We start from the raw sequence: 20,362 nt of genomic DNA, 5'->3' as shown, positions 1-20,362 counted from the left end.
TAGTACTACCCGATCGGGAGCAGGACCAGTGGTGGCGTCACTGTCGGCCCCGCTTTGTTCGGCTCCATCTATATTATATAGACCGGATGACGACTGCTGGGCATCCAGCAACCATCCATCTCCTAGATCTAGAACCAAGACCATATCATCTCTGATATATCAGAAAATGCCTCAAGGTGCGTCATTTCCACAGCTATTCTCCGGTTCCTATTACACTGCTAACCAAAGACTCAAACGAGCAGGAACCCAGCAACCCGCCGAGCACAAGGAAGGCCTCTTCGACAAGATCTTCCACCACCACCACAAGCAGGGAGAAGAGGGTCAGGGCGCCAAGGACGCCGGCCAGCCAGAGAGCGGCGAGGGCGACGAGGGCGGGATCCGCTCCGACCTGAAGAAGGACGAGGCCGGCATGAAGGAATACCTGAAAGAAGACGAGCAGCTTGAGCAGGAGGGCCGCACATATGGAGGTTTGATGTGATTGCCATCTATCTCGGCGCGGTGATTCTTTCGTGTTTCTTTGTTATGATTGATTATGATATGCTATGACCATAGGTAACCGCAGATACTACTCGATGGTTCTACTACAACCAAGTAGTCCATCCGATCCATTCATTTGTTCCCCCATTAAATAATAATATATAAGCAAATGCAAAGCTAGTACATAATATATCATGACTAGTCACTAATGCCCGTGCATAGACGACAAAAGCGAATCAGGCGTCCATCCGTCGTCTATCAACATCGTGGTGTTGCTGTTCCCAAGACAATAGAGCAGATTGAGAAGGCACTTTTCAACGCCCTGCCGTGCCTCTAAACTCAATGTGTTCAGAACCTGTACCAGGTCCTGAACGTAATTCACCTTGGACTCTCCCTCCTCAAACAGCCTTGCGAGGCTTTCAAATAAGATAACGCGCAGATTGTAGACTGAACTCATCCACATATGCTGAGAATCCCGTAGGAAGATTTCTAATTCATCAAGTGTATTTGGGCCGGTAGGTGTTGCTGAGCCACCATCCGAGAAGACGGAAATCGACTCTTGGATCAGGACGGAAATGGAGAATAGACAGCCTAGCATTTCATCCTCCCATTCCGTGATAGCCCCTCCGCTAGGGGAAGAAGCTTCAATCGAGTGCTGGAATTTCTGACGCAGAAGCGCGACTGCCGTATGAGTAATAGGGTATCCGAAAAGACCCCTGGTGTAGAACGATCCCATGAACGTTCTCATGTCTTGAATAAACGATATCAGCCAGAGGCAGCGGACCTTCTGGACGTCGAGAGAGGGCGCGGGCTGTCGAACAGGAGGCGAGAAGAGAGGGCGAGAGATCCGTTCGAGGTTATTCGTTGATTCGAGCCATGACGGCTTTGACATTAAAGAGACACTTATTCTGTCAGTGCTGTAACCCACAGAGTATGTACTTCCAACTGCACCTACAGGTAAACGACCAGTTCCAACCGCCAGTTCTCGTGCAGCGCCTCAACGCCACCTTTGGCGTCGATCATCCTTTGTAATCCATCACGGTGGATTTTCCAGTCTGCCACCGTGCCCCAGTATCGCTGTCACCCTATTAGCCGATGAGGTAAAAATAGAACTCAAAACTCAATGCATATGCATACCTCAAACGTGAGCAGCCGAACAACAGCCGCAAAAGCATCATCACAAAGTTCCTTCTCCGGATCACTAAGCCAAGTCCGCAAAATCCTGACAGCCTCAATCTTATACTTCAAGGCATCAGAAGAATTCGTCCCCCGTCGGGGCGGAGTGCCCGCGTATAAATGCGACAAATGCGCAGCCGAGTGCGCCATGATGCAGTTGAAAGACGAAGCGTTCGAAAGGTCCAGCGGGAACCATACATCTTTCATCGGATTGAACTCGGTGACGTCTAGATCTTCGAACATCATAGCCGCGTGCGTGCTGATCCCTGCAGCAAGTAAGCATAAATTGCTAATCCCGGAGACAGACAGTAGGCTAAAACACACAGTGATGTAAAAGTTTCTGATGCTGGCTCGTCAAATGCACAGGACACGTCTGGAACGGGTCCGGCCTGGCACTCGACAACGCGTAGCTCATCCCACAGAACATCTGAGCCGGATCGATACCAGGCTGGCTATGTTTCTTCTTCTTCCCGTGAACTTCCCCATCCGCACTACCGCCCGGCTTCAGGCCCGAAGAGCTAGTAGTAGCAGAGGAACCCTCCTCCTCCTCCTCCCCGTTCGAAGCACTAGTCGACCGCGGCAGCAAAGTCCTTGACGCCGAAGCCGAGGCCTTTTTCCGATTCGATGATTTCGCCTCCTGGTTGCGCTTGTGTCGACGCTTCCAGTGCTCGCGCATAGCATGGCTCCGCGCTTCAGACTGGATGTTGCCCGTCACGAACGTGAACTGGGATGTAGATGTAGATGTTGATGCAGTTTCGGTACCAGTGCCAGCCCCAGTGCTCGTGCCCGTTCCAGGTCCGGTTCCTTTTCCACTCGAGGAGCTGGAGGGCCGCGGAGACATCGTTCGATTCTGGCCATGGGGTGATGTTGGCTGGGAATGCCAGGGGGCGTTGGGTGGACCGTTGGTTTATTATGAATAACCTGCAGAGGTGGATGGCTGAAAATGTGCGGAAGAGATGCGGATCACATGATACCTCGACCGAGCCGGGCCCGATACGAGGAGTGCGCAGCTGAAAGAAGCACAAGATTCGTTGACAGAGCAAGGGAGATTCCACCGTGCATGGTTTCTCTGGCTGTCATTTGCCAAGGCGATGTGGCTTGTCCAGCACCCACACGATGTACCTAGTGGAGCCCAGCCGCTGCCTCGCCACAGTGGACAGTCGCATACCTACAGTACCCATGGTTCGGGTCTGGGTGGCCGGTATTGCAGGTTCACTTGAAGCGGTGAATAATGCGTGTTCGAAGCACATATTTGCAAGCAGACATCCATGGTCAGGAAATCCGTGATGACTGTCATAATCTTCTAATTTCCCATTCATTAATCCTATTGCAAGCCACGATCGAACTAATCAAACCATCCAATGACATTGCTTTCCAGAGACAGCCCCTTTACGGATATCGATTCCGTCCTACTACGGCGGAATAGCCTTTAGATACCCGCCTAGTCTGTAGAGTACATCCGCCCTATCTAACCTACGCACCCTTGTTTGCCGCTTCTGTGCGTTGCTGCAACTTGGTCCCGAGATCTTTATTGACACGGGTGAACAGATCTGCTCGGCGTTAGACTAATGCACAGTGAACGGTGTCGCCGAAGGTTACGAAACTCACCATAAACACCCTTGCGTAGCTGAGGGTACTTGACGCCCTTGATGCTGCCGACAAGGTTCTCAATGACTCTGTCCTGGTGACCGGGGTCGCGGCCAATGACTTCCCACAATTGTGCGGGCTGTACAAAGTCCTCGTCCTGGATTTCGCTGGCGTAGGCGGCGACCTCCCCGGCCCATTTCTCGTGCTCGGTATGCAGAGCCAGCGAGGCTGCGCTGACTCCCTTCTCATCTTGGTAGAACTTGGTGGGCTTGATGGAGGAGCCAACGTAGTTGGGGTCTCCGCCGTAGTTGTCGTCAAATCGCATGGCTCCGTCGCGTTGGAAGGGGCAGTAGACTTGCACCTTTGCGGCATTGGTTGGGAGTTGCTGGTAGTTTACACCGAGACGGTAGCGGGCCGCATCGGGGTATGCGAAGAGTCGTGCTTGGAGGACTGGTGGATGGATGTTAGTCTTGTAGCTTTCTAAGAAAGACGATGATGTTCAACGTACTTGGATCAGCAGACGCAGCGAATCCCGGAACCATCGTGGATGGCGAGAACGCAGATTGCTCGATATCGGCAAAGTAGTTTCGCGGCTATTCCTGTCAGCAATTTGCAAATGAATATGGCAATGAGACTTTACATTGCGGTTCATGGTAATACGACCAATCTGCTGCAGAGGGAAGTCCTTGTGCGACCAAACCTTGGTCATATCAAAGATATTCCACTTGTACTTCTCGGCTTCTTCAGGGCTCATTAGCTGGACGTAGACGTTCCAGACGGGGTAGTCTCCCCTCTCAATGGCCTCGAACATGTCGCGGATCATGTAGTCGGGGTCCTCTCCGGCAATCCTGGTGGCTTCCTGGGTGGAAAGGTTCTCAATCCCTTGTTGCGTTTTGATGTGGATTTTGGCGTATTTGAATGTGCCATCCTACGTCTGGTTAGCCAGACGTCAGGTCTGGTAATGGCTGTAGCATACCGGCTTGGTGAATTTGTATGTGTGTCCACTGTACGAGTTCATGTAGCGGACAGACCTGGGAGTGCCGCGGTCACTGAACAGAACAAGAAGCTGGTGGATGCCTTCGGGGTTGCCGACGTGGAAACTGTATATACAGATTAGACTAGCCAGCAACTGGAACTTGATACACCTACTCCCAGAACTCCGATATGGTTAGCATTGACTGCGCACCACTTGGCTAGGGAGGCAGACTTACCATGTTGGCGTCGGGAAGGTGAGTCTGAGGGTGTCGCTTGTGGGAGCGGTTCATTGAGGGGAACTTGATGGGGTCGCGAATAAAAAAGACGGGCTATTAATCAACGTCAGAGCAGGTCATTTGATCTCGAGATACCGACATACTGTGTTGTTAAACACCCAGTCGAGATTGCCCTCGTCGGTGTAGAACTTCAAGGCCCATCCGTGCACATCGCGGGAAGTGTCGGCAGATCCAGACTCGGGCCCAACAGTTGACACACGCTGAAGAACCGGAGTCTTCTTTCCGGCCTTGTTGAGGAAGCTGGCGCTGGTGAAGTCGGAGCAATTGCGGGTGCATTCGAATTCTCCATATGATCTAAACGGTCAACGGGTGCTTCTTCTGGAATATTGCTTATAGCTTACCCGGCAGCTTTGGCGTGGACAACACTGAATACTCGTCAGTATACTGGACATAAGTTAGTTGATGACGTAGTGAACTAACCGCTCGGGAATTCTCTCGCGGGAGAAGTGGGCGAGGGTCTCAATGAGCTGAGTATCCTGAAGCAATCCAAGACCGCCGCCCTGTCTGCCCTGCATCAAGACAGCTGTCTTGCTATTTGCGAAAGGGCAGCCTGCAAGAGTTAGTCCCAAACATAATTATGAGCTGAAGATGGGACCACCTTCGGCCAGAGTGTAGTATCTATCGTCGCCCATGTTGATAGCAATCGGTCAGATAAAACAGAAAAATGTATATGCACAAGTGCCCTGAGCTCGGCTGAGGAAAGCAGCTTAAATAGTCTCAGTCTGGACAGTACAACGTCGCCGTTCTTGCTTTTCAGACAGCACCAGCATTGGGTCTTAGAATTACGCCTACATTCATTGGAGCTCAGCTGTCTCGTGCCAGAGGGTCCACAGAGGCTGCCCCTCACCATTATCAGCCCTGGCTATCACATTCAGCATCAGGGTGCATTGGAGCTCCGCACGAGGTGACGCAAGAGTGGCCGTAAAGACAGTTCTCAGGTGCCAGCGATGATAACATGGAGCGGGACGATCAGCAATCTCCACTGCTCTGTGATTGGCCAGCTACCACTACCCGATCTGGCCAGTGCAGCCCGTTCCGGCAGCCGGACCCACTGCCAAAGCTTATCTTTTTATATTGAGAGGTATATTGAATTATATCGTATATTATTCTGACAACAACAGTCCTTGCACGGTGGATCCTACAGCCTCAGCCCGCCCCATATCCAGGTCCCGCCACGATCTTCCAACCCACGGTTGTACTTCTTTAGCCGCATACTTGCTACAAAACGTCCCAAGGTGTGGCGGTTACGCTCTAGAAGAACGCCTGGACCTGCGGACTGGACCTGCCGTGCGCCGAATCCGGGGGTCTTGCTATTCTCCGAGATTCTCTCTGGCACGGGCCATCTCCTCCATTCATGGCCCAACCCATGTTTGATGCTGACGGGGCCGCAGCTTGGATGCAGCGGATCCATGCCCTGCCGAGGCTTCCAGATAGGCCCATTGGTGGGACTCGCCGTCTTGCTCGCCGACTCCATCATTACTTCCTCTGCAAAGAGGGGGTGGCACATATTGTGCATTCGACAGCCAACCATGCAGTATAGGGCCTTGCGAATCTGGTCGGAGCTTTGCCGATCCATAAGCGATCCGAACTACGACAGCCTCGGACGCCGGTCGTTACCTTGGAAGCTGCATGTGTTGTGTCCCTCAGTTTCCATTCGCAGCAGCGACCCCGCGCCCTCAGCTGGATAATGGTGTAATCAAACAAAATGTTGAATGGGGTAGTCTATTCTTCTTCCGGCCCTATCTACCAGTTGAAGTAGTCAAGTACTAGTCGAGTTGGAGAAGTCTTGACGTCTTATCATCTTAACAGACATGTCTAAGGTCAGTGGGCTTGGAGATCATATTCAGCGCCAGGTTTCGGGCTCGTAACCAGTGCAGCTCGTACGCAAGATACCCGATGTGGAAATACAACAAAGCCAATTGGGACATATCAGACGGGTCGAGACTTCAGGGTTATTGGAGCTGTTGCGTTACTGTTTCAACCAAGTCAATGACGTCCACTGAGGGGTCAAAATCGAGCTGCATGTTCTTGATCTTTTTTGCTCCGTATTGCTGGATGGAGTCTGGTCTTTTCCTAAGAAGCCCACCAGCCTCAGTTATAAAAGGCATGTAGAAGCCAGCGCTGTTCCAAGTTGTCCAGCCATCCTTTGCATCTCTCAAGCTTCTTCAATTTCATCCTCAATTTTTTGGCTTTCTCTTCCCTTCAACATGTCTGTCCAAGACAATGCTAGATTCGACTTCATTGTCGTTGGTGGTGGCACTGCTGGCAACATCGTTGCTGCCCGCCTGGCCGAGAACCCCAATGCTAAGATCCTAGTTGTCGAGGCTGGTGTTGCCAACTCCAAGGACCTTGAGGACATCAGAACCCCTGCCAATGCCATGGAGCTCCGTGACAGCCAGTACGACTGGGCATACAAGACCACCATGGTCAAGCGCGATGACTACGAGCGTGTCGAGAAGCCCAACACCCGTGGCAAGGCCCTTGGAGGCAGTTCATCCCTGAACTACTTCACCTGGGTGCCTGGGTCCAAGGGGACCTTTGATATGTGGGAGGAGTACGGTGGAAAGGAGTGGACCTGGGACCCGCTCGTGCCCTACCTGCGCAAGTCGGCCACCTACCACGACGACGAGAAGGCATACTCGCCCGAGCTGAAGAAGATCGGTGCTGGTGGTCCCATCCCCATCTCGCACTCGGAACTTATTCCCGAGATGCAGCCCTTCCGCGATCTGCTTACCAGGGCCTGGAAGTCCACCGGCCAGCCCATCACCGAGAACATCTTTGACGGTGAGATGGTTGGACTGACCCACAGCGTCAACTCGATTTACAAGGGCCGCCGATCCGGCAGTTTCCTGGCTGTCGCTGACAAGCCCAGCATCACCATCCTGCCCGAGGTGCATTCCAAGAGACTCATCATCGACAACGCCGACAAGACCTGCAAGGGCGTCACGGTCATCACCGCGTCCGGCCAGGAACTCAACCTCTTCGCCAACCGCGAAGTCATCGTCTCCCAGGGTGTCTTCGAATCCCCCAAGCTGCTCATGCTGAGCGGTATCGGCCCTGCCGCCGAGCTCAAGAAGCATGGTATCCCCGTCATTGTCGACAGCCTACACGTCGGCCAGCACCTCCTCGACCACCCCGGTGTCCCCTTCGTCCTCCGCGTCAAGGACGGCTACGGCATGGACGACTACGTCCTCCGCGCCCACACAGCCCAGAATAAGCAGGCTATCCAAGCCTACCAAAACAACCACCGCGGGCCACTTGGGTCCGGCTTCCTCGAGATGGTCGGCTTCCCACGCATCGACAAGTACCTCGAGAAAGACCCACAGTACCGGCAGGCCAAGGCCTCCAACGGCGGCAAAGACCCCTTCTGCCCCTACGGGCAGCCTCACTTCGAGCTTGACTTTGTATGTCTCTTCGGCTCCGCCTTCCAGTGGCACTACCCAACCCCAGCCAAGGGCAACTACATCACGGTAATGGTCGACCTCGTCCGCCCTGTCTCCGAGGGCGGCGAGGTCACCCTCAACAGCGCCGACCCGCTGCAGCAGCCCAACATCAACCTGAACTACTTCAACAACGACCTCGACATCATCGCCATCCGCGAGGGCGTCCGGTACGCCTACGACGTGCTCAAGAACGGCGACGGGTTCAAGGATATCATCGAGGCCGAGTATCCCTGGGACATGCCGCTGCACGACGACAAGCTCATGAAGCGCACTGTGCTCGACCGCTCCCAGACCTCGTTCCACCCTTGCGGTACGGCGCGTCTGTCGAAGAACATCCAGCAGGGTGTTGTGGACCCGGGCCTTAGGGTCCACGGTGTCAAGGGCCTGCGTGTTATCGATGCCTCGGTTATTCCTGTCATTCCCGACTGCCGGATTCAGAACTCGGTTTATATGGTTGGTGAGAAGGGGGCTGATGCTATTAAGCGCGACCATGCCGATTTCTACAAATAATTTGATGGAGCTGCGGTAGATACTGTATGAAGTTCTGATGTGATGTACATGCGCATTTAATGATTATCAGTAACGAAGAATGGTATTCCTAACCCTTTTATCATACATGGTACTTCTGAATGGTAAACTAGAACGGCCCTCTCTCTCCCTCACAACAGCACTCTTGTTCAAGGCCAGTTTCAGTTTACTTCATGGATGGATTAGTATTAGTATTAGACGGCGGGGCCCGTAAGTCTGCGCGAGGAAAGCCATAGTAAGGCATAAGAGCAGCAAGAGACTATAAAAAGCAACCGCCCCGAAGACGACCTTCTTTAATGAAGGAGAAGTGTCTGGCTCGGTTGCGGTAGGAGGCTGATAAGTGGATTCCTCACGGTACTGGGTTTGGTATGGTGTAGTCTCTTGAGCTGAGTCTGCATCTTTACCGGTTAGCTTCTGGTTTCTGGTGGGGAGTAGGTAGTAGGAGGGTAGTACTTACACGAAAGTGGGATCTCGATGTACTCGTGAGTGTTTGATTCTGGAAATGCGCCGGGGGCCATGGTCGATTTATTGATCGATGTTGTGAATAACGGAAAAACGGTGATGGTCCAAGTAGAGCGACCTCAAGGATGAAAGAGATGCAGCTGGCTAGAGCTGTCCAGTACAGTAAGATCACTTTGTACGACGAGAAACGTAAGCAGGTTCTATTCGGGTCAGACCACGGCCATACGACAAACTCTATGTGAAGGAATATAAGTCACTGGACAAATTTTACCATACTTAACATAAACTCGAGCAGTCCATAACCAGCTGAAGCAAAAATATCGTCATGTCCTGTAAAGACTGCACCAAATCCAACCAGGTACCAAAGGTTAAGAACGGAAAGCCAAGTCTCGGCTCGATATACCTCGTACATGGAGCGGATCATCACTGTAATGACTCCGAGTGCCGTCATGATAAAGCATCCCATTACCGCTTTCCAGAAAACGTCGCACCAGTTTTGCAAGCGGTAAGGTCCTGGGTAGCTGTCTTCTTCGTCGCCGTGGGACTGCCTGTACATGTACTGTTGATAGTACTGGGTAGGGATGTATTCTTGTTGAGACATGTTTGAAGCCTCCGAGTTCGTCACGGTTTGAGAATTGTAGGACAAGTATGGAGCTGCAGAGATTGCTGTTTAGTCAGAGAACGGGAAGATGATTACGATGGAGATATATAGCCAGGTTAAAGTTTCTGATTCATAATAGAGTGTGCAGCAGGCCACCAGGTGGGATGGTATCCTGATATACTTCCACGAGCGATCTCGCACTTGCATCCATCTTCCCTCCATCTCCTCACCCAGCTTGTCCAAAACCTCAAGCATCACAAGTCATCTTCACAGTCAGTTAAACATGAGGAACGCATCCTCCTACTACGGCTACGAGAGCCTCCCGGACTCTCCAGATATTCCTGATATGGCAGAGGAGCCCGAGGGCGCAATCTGTACGTCTTCCACTCCCCATCTTACCTGATATCTCATAGCATCTGTCACCTAACAAAGCCACAACCCAGACCTCACAGACCCCGATTACGAGGAACTCGAAATGGACCTTCTCACCTACTTGCAGAATAAACGCCGGAAAGAATGTGACGCGGGAAGTGCGTATCTACTGCCTACCTACCTATAAATAACACTTTCCCAACATGCAGAACTGACGGTTTCTCTATTTAGTCTGTGACTGCCTCGTCCATGACGACCCGCCGCCGCTCGAAACTGGGGTTTCCCGCGAGCTGATCAAAGTGACTGTGGCTGTTACGGGAATTTGCTTCTGTGCTGGTGCATTTCTTGTCTTGATGTGGCCTTAGTGGAGGAATGGTGGCTCTGGTTACTTCTATTGGACACGGCCAAGAAAAGTACTTGTCCAGGGAATCGTGCCGCTGGATAACTCAAGGCCGTGGTGTGCTTGGAATATTAAATTAACCGGTTGTTTGTTGTGTGTTGTTTAACTAGGCTTTTACTACTGTGGACTTTTTGTTTTGCTTTCCGCTGGATATCCAGTTCAGCCCTCAAGTATGAGGGCTGGACATCGCATGTTTTCAGTTATATTGTGGATTATATTTGCCGGTTTTCCAGAAACGACAGCAGTGTGGCGATCTGCGTACCTCCCTAGTAGTGTCTAAATAAGAAGTGGAATGATCCCTACAGTATAGGGCTAGCCTACCGACACCTTGCAGACAAGGCCACCGGCACCACATCTAACGCTATGTATCCAGCGTTATGAGGTCATGTAAATCCAGGACGAAAAACTTAGATCCAGGAAATAGAAGTAGACTTTTGCGATGAAACCTTTTTTTCCTTGCGACGAAAAAATTCCTCATGCCAAACGAGTTATCCACCTCTGCGCTGGTCAAAAATGCCGTATCTTCTTACTCATATCCAGAACCATCGCCAGAATGAGGCGAGACAATGCTCCCACCTACATCTGTCTAGGTACTGTCCACACCTAATACAAGTGGCACAGCATAATACAAAGAGCTAACAGTGGTTCCAAAAAAGACGGTCTCGAAGCAGGGCTACAGCGACACAGAAACCTCGATCCCTCCCCCTATCCAAGTCCTGATCCTAGTCCCAGCCCCAGTCCCTATACTGGTCCTGATTTCAGTGCAGTAAGATATTATGTCGGGATGGCGATATTGCTCATCTTCCTTACGGCGGGCACTGTTCTGTTTTTTCTCTCTTCTGTCGTCATCATCTCCGTTGTGTGCGGTTGGGCGAAGTCCAGTCTGGTCTTTTGATCTGCGATGCTACATACCCTGGGTTTATTGGAGTTGTTTCTGGTAGGTTTTGGGGGATTCTTCTGTTGTTTTTATTCGTGGCGATGGGATGAAGTGGTGCGTTCTATAAACTGGGGAGCTGTCTATCATATTCTTCTATTCTTCATGTACGTGAGTCGGAGTTAACACCCCCTGATTCAGGCAGTGTAAGAAAGAAGTGTTATTTCTGTGTTGCTGGAGTCTGCAACACATATCCAAAGTCTTAGTCTATAACACCGTATCTATCGTTGACTTGACGTTGTTGTTAATCTCGACTCTACTCACTTCATGATCAAGATACGATCGCATCGGAAACGTCGTCTCACTTCATCCTTTACTTGGGGCGTAGCTCTACTAACATACCTTGCTCGGCTGTTACTTCAGGCTTACTTTTGAGCTTCTCTGTTCAGAGGACCTGCGCTTTAGTTCCCCTCGCTTCAGTTTTACCTGGGTTTGGCTCCTTGGCCTCACCCAAACCACTCTCTCCTCCTTCGCCATGTTCTCCGGTAACTCATCCCCGTGTTATATCTTTCCAATCGCCTATATCTAACTCTTTTCCTATCTTTATATCAGCAAATCTACTACTCACTCCACCATCCTCCCCTACCAAAAAGACTCCGTCTTCGTTGTCTCCTTTCCCCCGAGAACCGCATAGTCCACCTAGTCCGCCGCCCTCCCCCATTCCTATGAGCAGAGCCGAACGATTTGAGCACATCAAAAAGCTATTCCTCGATCAGTCCGAGAAAACGCTCAGAGAAATCACCAAGTCAGAGCAATACCTCTTGCGAAATCGCAGGATGGAGCCATGTGCGTCAACATGGAGAGATAGTGACGACAGTGAGGACTACGATCCCACAAAGGAAAAGTCCAACGCAAAGCGACAAGTAGCCGCTGACGGTGGGACTGGGCGTACACCAAAGCGCGAGTCCGAGTGTGTGGAGGAACCTGCATTCGACAAGCCTGAATGGATATCGGAAAGCTCTCTTAACAGAACGTTTTCGGATTCTCTCCCCGAGTTGGAAGAGGATTTGGTTCTGGACGAGGCTACTGAGATCGATACGATGGACGTGGACGTGGACGTGGTTGGAGAACAGTCGGGTCAGGGAAAAGCAACGGTGAAGGAAAGTTCCAAAGAGAGTGGCCTTCAAGTTGCGAGCAAGCTGGAGGGACCTGCGAACCAAACTGATTCTAGTGAAGAATCCGCTGAACAGCAACCTGAAGACGACAACACTCCTATATCCCTTGATTCAAAGAAATATGATGAAGAAATTCTGGATGTCAGACAGGGTATTCAAGGCGAGTCCAACAAAGAAAACGAGGAGAAACAGGATAACCTCCTGGGCCCCGAAGCCTCCAAGGAAAAAGGGAAACCGAGCTTGAACGAAGGGAAGCTAGAGAGTGTCCCCGAGGCCCCAGATAATCTGCAGAGTAAGGTCGGCGAAGAACCAGTCTCCGGTAACTCCAGCGGAAACGACAATAGAGCATTAGATGAAAAGCTGGAGATCGGTTCCCGCACACAAGATGATCGCGACAAAGATGGCGGAGAGCTGGCTAAGCAGGACAACCCTGGCCTCGATTACTCCAAAGAAAAAGAGGTTGAAAGCCAAGACGATGGACCCAGCCTGCAAACTCCCGGCGATGCCGATAGTGAAGCTGTGGGGAGGCAGTCAAGAACAGAGGCTCCTAAATCCATGGTGACGAAAGACGAGAGAGTGAAGGAGAAAGAGGGAAGCGACGCAGAAACAAAGCCCGCTAAAACGGCTCAGTCATCAGGTAAGCCTGCAAGCGATGTACCAAGTGTGAATATGCAGGAGCCCCAATCAACTGATGGAACAGAAATCGACAGCAAAAACACGGCCGCCGAACCCCAAGCCGGAACTGAACCTGACCACGGAATTCCAAAACGGCTGGACATGGTTGACTCTCAGCCAGGCGCAAACTCCAAAGCGGAGGACGCGGATGTAGCACAGGCATTAGGGCCCCGGCCACAAACCAAAGATGCCGAGACGATCCAGTCTGCCGAGACCTCGGAGCCGTGTTCCTGGTGTGATGATTTTGCGTACGGTCTCGTCGGCTTTGAAAAGCACCGACCAGGTCCGATGTGCCCCCGCTGCGTCGAGCAGCGCTCCTGCATTGTCAAGTGCACTGGCCATCGAACCGAGCCGTTGGATGGGCTCAGACCAGAGTCGTTTGACTTCAAAGCCGCATACGACAGTTTGAACCCGGGCACTGGGAAGCGGGAGATGAAAAACCCGTGGTGTAGTTTATGCCCAACGCCGGCATTCTTCCAGTGTGCAACACAGCCAGCGACAAGCGGTCATCTGAAGTCCACGGAACCTGGATCGGTCATGGGGTGCGGTCTGATGCTTTGCGAATCATGTAACATCCTAATTCAAGCCCGTAATGACCTCGCCTGGGTTGTGTCATTCAGTAGATCCGAAGATCCAGTTGATGGAAGTCGTGCGGACGTTGATTATCTTTTGCCTGGCAGCGAGTTTTGCAAATAGGGAAACAAAATCTTGGAAGTCTTTGGCATGAAAATCTTGATAATGGCCATTTACTTGTGTTTTCTTTCACCATTTGATGCGTTTAATGAATAGTGAAACACAAATAACACAAGAGTGAATAATGAAGCTATTCGTGAAGGAGTGAAAGAAATGACTAAGCTTAAAAAGTCGGATGCGGGTTTTCCCATTCCACCACCAGTTTCAATTTTCCGCATTCCACCGTTCCAACTGCCCTTTTCTCTTGTGTTCTATTGGGGCTCTGGGCTGAATTTCTGCCAGTATCCGTCGACTTCACTGCCTCACCCTCTCCCACTTCTCCGTGTTACCTAGAGCTGCCACGCGCGCGGCTCGCTTCACGACGTCTTCCACAAAGCGCCGCAAGGTAGCGGAGCCTCGCAGACCAGGAGCCCATCCGGGTTTGTCGTTTGCCTCGCAGGCCGGAAGACGTCACGCCTCCGCTTCCTCTCGCTCCTCTCACTCGCCCTCGAGGCCTCGTCCCTCCTCCACCTCTGGCTCCAACCGCAGCCAGACCTCCTCGCCCTCCCCGCCTCCTCGCTACATTCCCGCCCATCTGCAGGACGAAGTGCTGGGGAATCGACCCCAGACGAACACTGCTCGCTTACCCACCCCGGACTCCCCGCCAAGCACCGACGACTATCCCTCGGCCGCCTGTGCGGGCTTGACCCTTGCTAGTGACGCTGCGACCGACATGTCAGGCTCAGAAAAGAGAGATGGCAGCATCCCCCCACCCGGGCGCGATGCCAGATCAGCCTCGCCCAGTACTAAGCGGCCAGCGCCCGATGCCGAGCAGGACGTCGAAATGAGCTCTGGTCCCGGAGACAAGGGTACACAGCCATCTTCCAACACCAACCCCGATCAGATGGACACGACTGGTTCTGAGGAGGACTCTACGGGCAACGATGGTAACTCTGCGTCCGAGAAGGCCTATCAAACACCATCCAGCATGTCTACCTATACCGGCCCCGTGGCCGGAACGCACGAGAATACCAAGACTGAAGCTTCAGTTGCTCCTGGCGAACGCCCTTCCTATGACGACCAGGTCGCAAAAGTAACGTGCTTTATGATGCAGCCTCTCCAGGAAGGCCAAAAGGGATATGCTGTCTCAATGTCGTGGTTAAAGCGGGTTCTATCACGAAGCTCCACCCACGCAGAGAAGATGGACAAGACAGCTGCGGAGGGTGACATCGGTCCTGTCGATAACTCAGACCTTGTCCTTGTTACCGACCCGGTCAGAACGGGGTTCAAGGACGAACGCGGCGAACCCTACATCCCTCTTCGCCCGGGTTTGGAGATGGGCGAAGACTTCGAAATTGTGCCCCAGGAAGGCTGGGATCTCATCATGCAGTGGTACGGTCTTGCGGAGCAGTCACCGGCCATCATTCGCTACGCTCATAACACCAGCCCGTCGGGCGATATGGAGAACGTCCAATACGAACTCAACCCACCAATCTACACCATCTTGAAGCTCTCGAACCCGTCCGCCGGAGTAACCCCAGACTCTCTAAGAGAGAAGAACAAGGCGCCGGTTAACACCCTTTCCAGTCGACACACCAACTTTCAAGAGTGGTTACGACGCGCAAAGGAGTCGGTCCGCGTTGACTCTTCGTCAAAGGTTCGCGTTTGGCGGGTCTTGAGTGGTTTGGGAAGTGGCGCGGCATCTGCGGCCGTCACACCAGCTGCTTCTCGCAGTGCTTCCCCGGCACCTTTCTCGCCTCTTGTCTCGAACGCCGGCAACAGCTATATCCTTGATCTCAATACCTTCCTCTCCCTTTCTGAAGGAAGTCAGAGGGAGCTTATTGATATCAAAGACCAGTCGACCAACACCAACTACAATGGTAAGATGACGATTGACATGGCCGGATTAAGTCCTGGTGGTATTGTCGTGCTAGAAGAGCGTGCTGGTGCGGACTGGGTATCTGAACTGTCCAAAAAGGCCCTAGACCGCCTCGGTGTGCCTGCCAATAACGTGAAGGCCAACAAGCTTAAAACGAAGAGCCCGGCGACGAGCGGACGATCATCTCCAGTATCAGAGCCGATGCGAAAAACACGTCGGGACGGCAAGCCTCGTGGCAATACTGGTCTCAGCAACCTGGGCAACACATGCTACATGAACTCTGCCCTGCAGTGTGTTCGCAGTGTAGAAGAACTGACCTATTACTTCCTGAGTGAGTTCCACCAATCTTCTAATCGAGCCATTTCTAACTGTGAAAAAAATAGACGATGTCTACAAGAAGGATCTTAACCCCAGCAACCCCCTCGCGCACAACGGGGATGTCGCCAAGGCATATGCCAATCTTCTACGCACCATGTTTGACGAAGCCGGTCAATCGTCCTTTGCCCCCAGACACCTTAAGAATACTATCGGCCGCTATGGCCCGGCATTCTCGGGATACGGACAACAGGATTCTCAGGAATTCCTTCTGTTCCTCCTTGACGGTCTGCAGGAGGACTTGAACAGGATCCAGAAAAAGCCGTACATTGAGAAGCCGGATTCCACAGACGAGATGGTGCACAACAGAAAAGCACTCGAAGATTTCGCTGATAGGTGCTGGGACATCTACAAAGCCCGGAATGACTCGGTTGTTACAGATTTGTTCGCTGGTATGTACAAATCGACTCTTATCTGTCCGGTCTGCGATAAAGTCAGCATCATCTTCGATCCCTTCAACAACCTCACTCTCCAGCTGCCGATCGAGAACCTCTGGAGCAAGTCGATATTCTACTTCCCCCTCAACAAGAAACCGATTATTATTGATGTAGAGTTCGATAAGAACTCGAGCGTCAAGGCCCTAAAGGAGCTGATCGCTAAGAAAGCGGGGTCGGATCCCGAGCGACTTGTCATGTCGGAAATATACAAGTACAAATTTTACAAGATGTTCGATAATACAAGTTCAATCGCCGAGTGCCAGATTAGCGACGGTGACGAGATCGCCATGTTTGAACTCGAATCTACGCCGACAAACTACAACCCTGACAAGCGTACGAAAAGCAGCTACTATTCATACGGCCGCTCAAGCTACGATGAGGTTCCAGACTTTGAATCGCCCAAGGCAGATCGCATGATTGTCTCCGTCTTCCACCGGCACGAACGTCAAACAGGCTACCGACCGCAGCGTCAATTTTTCGGCGTGCCTTCATATATCATAGTCAAACGAGAGGAGGCCAAGGATTACGACGCCATTCTGCGGAAGGTTCTTGCCCAGGTTTCGACCATGACAACCAGAAACTTTCTCAACGAAGAAATGACCGATGAACAAGAAACGACGGAAGATTCAGATACCGTTATCATGAATGATGATGATGCGGAATCGGCTGACTCCAAGATCAAGACAACGTCTGTCGATGGCGAAGAAGGCATGGTGGACGTTTCCATGCGCGATGCATCCGACCAAACAGAGACTGCTCCTTCCGAAAATTCCACACCGGCCGCGTCTCACACCGAAAGTTCCTCCATCCCTGAGAGGTTCCACACTCTCTTCGACATCAAGATTGCCCGGACAAACGAAGCCGTTCCCCTCGGATTCAACTCCGTTGACGACCACAAGAACTATGACAAGATGACAACGCGGATCGTACCGAAGGCTATCTCGAAGGAAGCAGGTGGTAAGACAGACGCCGACGAAGATCTAACTGATGAAGGCGCCGCCGAAGATTCAGACAGCGAAGAGGTTGACAGTCTTGGCAACACCCGCCCAAAGACGCCGAAACCCAAGGCCCAGGGCCCTCTTATCCGTCCTGGCGAGGCCATCGTTCTCGACTGGGACGAAGACGCTTACGATGCTCTGTTCGCCGGTGACCACAGGGACCCCGATGGTGTCCGCGGCGCTGCCACGTGGACGCAGATCGAGCGCATGCCGGATCCAGAATTACAGAACCGACGTATGCTGCGGAACAAGCGTAAGAAGAAGGGCGTCACCCTCTACGAGTGCTTGGACGAGTTTAACAAGGAAGAAATTCTGTCAGAAAATGACGCTTGGTATTGCCCGCGCTGTAAAGAGCATCGCCGGGCTAGCAAGAAGTTCGAGCTCTGGAAGACACCAGACATTCTTGTGATGCATCTGAAGCGCTTCAGCGCCAGCCGTGGGTTCCGCGATAAGCTTGATATTATGGTCGATTTCCCAGTTGAGAGCTTGGATTTGACCGGTCGCGTCGAAGCTCCTGAGGAGGGTAAGAGCTTGGTCTATGATCTCTTTGCAGTGGACAACCACTACGGTGGTCTCGGTGGAGGTCATTACACGGCCTACGCAAAGAACTTCATGACAGGCTTGTGGAATGAATATAACGGTAAGTTATTGCAAAAAACTTGGAATTGTTGTTGGACGACAATGACTAATATGTATGTTTTTTTTTTTTAGATTCCTCGGTGTCACGACCGATTGACCCCCAGAACGCTGTGACATCTTCGGCATATCTGCTATTCTACCGTCGCCGCTCGGATCGCCCGCTCGGCGGCAAAATCCTAGAGGAAATCACGGAATCGTCCACGCGACCTGCCAGTAGTGAGTCGGATTCGCAAGAAGAATCGCGCCCACCATCTCCGTCGGGGGAAGGCCGGCGCCTCGGCGGCTCCTCCCGCAATGGGTCGTCGAGCGCCTTAGCCGGAGTCGGAGCAGCTCACCAGTCGGGAGATGGTGGTTTGCGAATCGGAGCACAGAAGAACAGGGATGAGGACAATCCTCCAGAATACTCGAACAGCCCGTCATACGGTGAGCGAAGCATGGGCGGAACAGGTATGAACTTTGATGATGAAGACGAATTCGGCAGTGGAGCCCTGGGCGACCCGTTTCGCGTCTCAAATCTGCCCTCCTGGTCGTTCAATCGAGTCACGGATGCTCATCATGACCCTTCACAGATGACAGAGCTTCCGGGATCACTCTCTGACAACGGACTCGATAACAACGACGACGACGACGGCGACAGCACCAAGGCCGTAGTTGGGGGCGACATTAGCGATTCCGATACCCGCATGGCATCTCTCGCGGATAGTCCCCCATTTCAAGGACCAGTGCACCCAGGCACGCCTCTGGAAGAGTCGACCCTCACGGAATTCCCTCAACCGGATGCCGACGACGATGAACTGCCGGTGGTCGAATTGCACGTGGGTGAAGAGGACCGACTTTGAATGCCTAGTATTTTCAATCTCTCGACGATTTTTGGACGTGAAAGACGAACTTTTAGACAGCCCTGTGGTCACGGGTCTGTGAAGCAGGGCATGTATTATGGTTGCATTGTGTTTTTTATGCGCATGGTGGACAGTGTATGTACGCAGTCCTTGCATTTGTGTGTTATGTTGATGACGGGAGGTGTATCCTTTTCTTTCCGGTCTTTGCATGTTATTTCCAAAAGCTTTTTTCGTGGCAACTTCTAGAGCAGAATGTGTCGCCGTGATGTGTGGATGCTGGCCGTGCTATGAACCAGGTCAACGATGGCTGGCATATAGGAGTATTTGTGTATAGGAAGGGTTTAGATACGGCATAGATCGTATGGTCATTGAGCATATACAGTAGTACCACTTGTATCACTAGTAGCAGTAGTAGCAGTAGAAGTGGCAGGTGCGCTGTTCTTCCTTCCATCTTGTGCAGTTTCGCGTCTCTCCTCAACTCCCCGTTCTTCATTCTCTCGTCCTCTCGTTCTCTGCTTTTCTTGTTCTCGCCACCCGCTACTCGTCAACCAGCAGTCTATCAATTGTTTACATCCAACTGTTATCGCCATGGATCCCAGTCCACCACCCACCCTTCCCAGTCTGCGTCGAAGCCTGAACATGATCGACATAAACAAAACCCCCATCCCAGCGATCTCTCGAGCCTCGCCGCCACCAGATACCACAATTGCAGAGTTCTTTGTCTCCCTCGCTCAAAAGTCACCACCACGACTATCCGACTCGCCAAGTACAACGCCCCCTTCATCAAGCCCTCCAACTCCGAACATCCGCGAACGCCACAAGCCGGTCAAACTCCTCATCAAGCCCATCGACGCCGGTCTCCCCAATGACCCTGAAATCAGCCCTCTTGACCTTGGTCCTACCTGCTCTCGGAGTGTCCGAAGCGCATGCCCTAGTCCAAGCCCAACACTAGGCAGGAATCCAGATCTCGCATTTCATGACGGACTATCAGATGAGGAGACTGCCACAAGTACAAGCCGAATCGTGACCGAGAATAAATGGCATGCTCAGGGTCAGCGCAGGAGGAAAACACGCGTCACGAGTCCATCCACCGAGACTTTTTTCTCAGAACCGGGGATCAGCGACTTTGAGGAGCTGAGCATTGAGCGCAAAGGACGGGATATGGAGCTGAAGGCGAAGAATCAGAGGAAGAGCTGGAGGGTTTCGAATAATTTTTCTCTGGCAAAAAGGAATTCCAAGGGGGCGTGGCATCGGTAGATGCTGGTGTTGGTGTTTTCCGAGATTTTTGTTTGGACTGGGTTATATATGCGGTGCTTTTGCTCGCTATAGGTTCTTGTCTTATTATTATGCTCAGATAGGTTTGGCAGGTTAGATTGTTGATCAATTGGTACACTGTAGTTTGCGATTTCTCATAGAACTGTGGCTGCTTCATCTTTATATAAACGGCACCACCAGGACAGAAAACGCACATTCCCCCCTGCA

General features: G+C 52.0%; 10 protein-coding genes across 10 annotated transcripts; 6 read left to right on the top strand and 4 right to left on the bottom strand.

The window, feature by feature from the left end:
- Positions 1-166: 166 nt before the first annotated feature.
- Positions 167-478, top strand: ASPSYDRAFT_89809 (uncharacterized protein; the record flags this gene model as incomplete). The annotated part of the gene is made up of 2 exons (XM_040852226.1): positions 167-176; positions 243-478. 2 exons carry the CDS (start codon positions 167-169, stop codon positions 476-478), a joined length of 246 nt encoding a protein of 81 aa, XP_040702898.1.
- On the bottom strand, positions 368-2,653 carry ASPSYDRAFT_45524 (uncharacterized protein). The gene is made up of 4 exons (XM_040847063.1): positions 1,978-2,653; positions 1,615-1,919; positions 1,433-1,554; positions 368-1,379 (listed from the first exon to the last, which is right to left on the bottom strand). Exons 1-4 carry the CDS (start codon positions 2,492-2,494, stop codon positions 683-685), a joined length of 1,641 nt encoding a protein of 546 aa, XP_040702897.1. The 5' UTR covers positions 2,495-2,653; the 3' UTR covers positions 368-682.
- A 473-nt stretch (positions 2,654-3,126) lies between these two features.
- Positions 3,127-5,143, bottom strand: ASPSYDRAFT_89807 (catalase; the record flags this gene model as incomplete). Its single annotated transcript, XM_040852225.1, has 11 exons — positions 3,127-3,203; positions 3,262-3,690; positions 3,749-3,833; positions 3,881-4,168; positions 4,217-4,340; positions 4,390-4,397; positions 4,452-4,544; positions 4,595-4,805; positions 4,853-4,876; positions 4,932-5,061; positions 5,110-5,143. The coding sequence occupies 11 exons, from the start codon at positions 5,141-5,143 to the stop codon at positions 3,127-3,129; spliced, it is 1,503 nt and encodes a 500-aa protein (XP_040702896.1).
- A 1,575-nt stretch (positions 5,144-6,718) lies between these two features.
- On the top strand, positions 6,719-8,464 carry ASPSYDRAFT_89806 (GMC family oxidoreductase; the record flags this gene model as incomplete). Its single annotated transcript, XM_040852224.1, has 1 exon — positions 6,719-8,464. The coding sequence occupies one exon, from the start codon at positions 6,719-6,721 to the stop codon at positions 8,462-8,464; it is 1,746 nt and encodes a 581-aa protein (XP_040702895.1).
- A 69-nt stretch (positions 8,465-8,533) lies between these two features.
- ASPSYDRAFT_999231 (uncharacterized protein) lies at positions 8,534-9,236 on the bottom strand. The gene is made up of 3 exons (XM_040853280.1): positions 9,221-9,236; positions 8,940-9,144; positions 8,534-8,874 (listed from the first exon to the last, which is right to left on the bottom strand). The coding sequence occupies exons 2-3, from the start codon at positions 8,998-9,000 to the stop codon at positions 8,654-8,656; spliced, it is 282 nt and encodes a 93-aa protein (XP_040702894.1). The 5' UTR covers positions 9,001-9,144; positions 9,221-9,236; the 3' UTR covers positions 8,534-8,653.
- On the bottom strand, positions 9,198-9,545 carry ASPSYDRAFT_89805 (uncharacterized protein; the record flags this gene model as incomplete). Its single annotated transcript, XM_040852223.1, has 1 exon — positions 9,198-9,545. One exon carries the CDS (start codon positions 9,543-9,545, stop codon positions 9,198-9,200), a length of 348 nt encoding a protein of 115 aa, XP_040702893.1.
- Positions 9,546-9,828: 283 nt separating this feature from the next.
- On the top strand, positions 9,829-10,442 carry ASPSYDRAFT_132653 (uncharacterized protein; the record flags this gene model as incomplete). The annotated part of the gene is made up of 3 exons (XM_040840611.1): positions 9,829-9,919; positions 9,989-10,075; positions 10,149-10,442. 3 exons carry the CDS (start codon positions 9,829-9,831, stop codon positions 10,280-10,282), a joined length of 312 nt encoding a protein of 103 aa, XP_040702892.1. The 3' UTR covers positions 10,283-10,442.
- A 1,474-nt stretch (positions 10,443-11,916) lies between these two features.
- On the top strand, positions 11,917-13,737 carry ASPSYDRAFT_31704 (putative C6 finger domain protein; the record flags this gene model as incomplete). Its single annotated transcript, XM_040844897.1, has 1 exon — positions 11,917-13,737. The coding sequence occupies one exon, from the start codon at positions 11,917-11,919 to the stop codon at positions 13,735-13,737; it is 1,821 nt and encodes a 606-aa protein (XP_040702891.1).
- A 709-nt stretch (positions 13,738-14,446) lies between these two features.
- On the top strand, positions 14,447-18,880 carry ASPSYDRAFT_150980 (putative ubiquitin-specific protease UBP12; the record flags this gene model as incomplete). The annotated part of the gene is made up of 3 exons (XM_040842061.1): positions 14,447-15,923; positions 15,976-18,042; positions 18,114-18,880. The coding sequence occupies 3 exons, from the start codon at positions 14,447-14,449 to the stop codon at positions 18,878-18,880; spliced, it is 4,311 nt and encodes a 1,436-aa protein (XP_040702890.1).
- A 588-nt stretch (positions 18,881-19,468) lies between these two features.
- Positions 19,469-20,137, top strand: ASPSYDRAFT_89802 (uncharacterized protein; the record flags this gene model as incomplete). Its single annotated transcript, XM_040852222.1, has 1 exon — positions 19,469-20,137. One exon carries the CDS (start codon positions 19,469-19,471, stop codon positions 20,135-20,137), a length of 669 nt encoding a protein of 222 aa, XP_040702889.1.
- Positions 20,138-20,362: the final 225 nt, after the last annotated feature.

This window comes from Aspergillus sydowii (genome assembly GCF_001890705.1).
Source record: "Aspergillus sydowii CBS 593.65 unplaced genomic scaffold ASPSYscaffold_5, whole genome shotgun sequence".
Lineage (NCBI taxonomy): Eukaryota > Fungi > Ascomycota > Eurotiomycetes > Eurotiales > Aspergillaceae > Aspergillus > Aspergillus sydowii.
This window is presented reverse-complemented; position numbering and strand designations above follow the sequence as displayed.

What these genes read in the sequence shown, in the direction of transcription:
- ASPSYDRAFT_999231 (XM_040853280.1), bottom strand. Translation starts at nt 9,000, where the DNA reads ATGGCCCCCGGCGCATTTCCAGAATCAAACACTCACGAGTACATCGAG. An exon ending in CATCGAGATCCCACTTTCGT is followed by an intron (nt 8,875 to 8,939) that starts GTAAGTACTACC and finishes GTAAAGATGCAG; the next exon opens with ACTCAGCTCAAGAGACTACA.
- ASPSYDRAFT_45524 (XM_040847063.1), bottom strand. Translation starts at nt 2,494, where the DNA reads ATGTCTCCGCGGCCCTCCAGCTCCTCGAGTGGAAAAGGAACCGGACCT. An exon ending in TCAGAAACTTTTACATCACT is followed by an intron (nt 1,920 to 1,977) that starts GTGTGTTTTAGC and finishes TACTTGCTGCAG; the next exon opens with GGATCAGCACGCACGCGGCT. An exon ending in TTCGGCTGCTCACGTTTGAG is followed by an intron (nt 1,555 to 1,614) that starts GTATGCATATGC and finishes ATAGGGTGACAG; the next exon opens with CGATACTGGGGCACGGTGGC.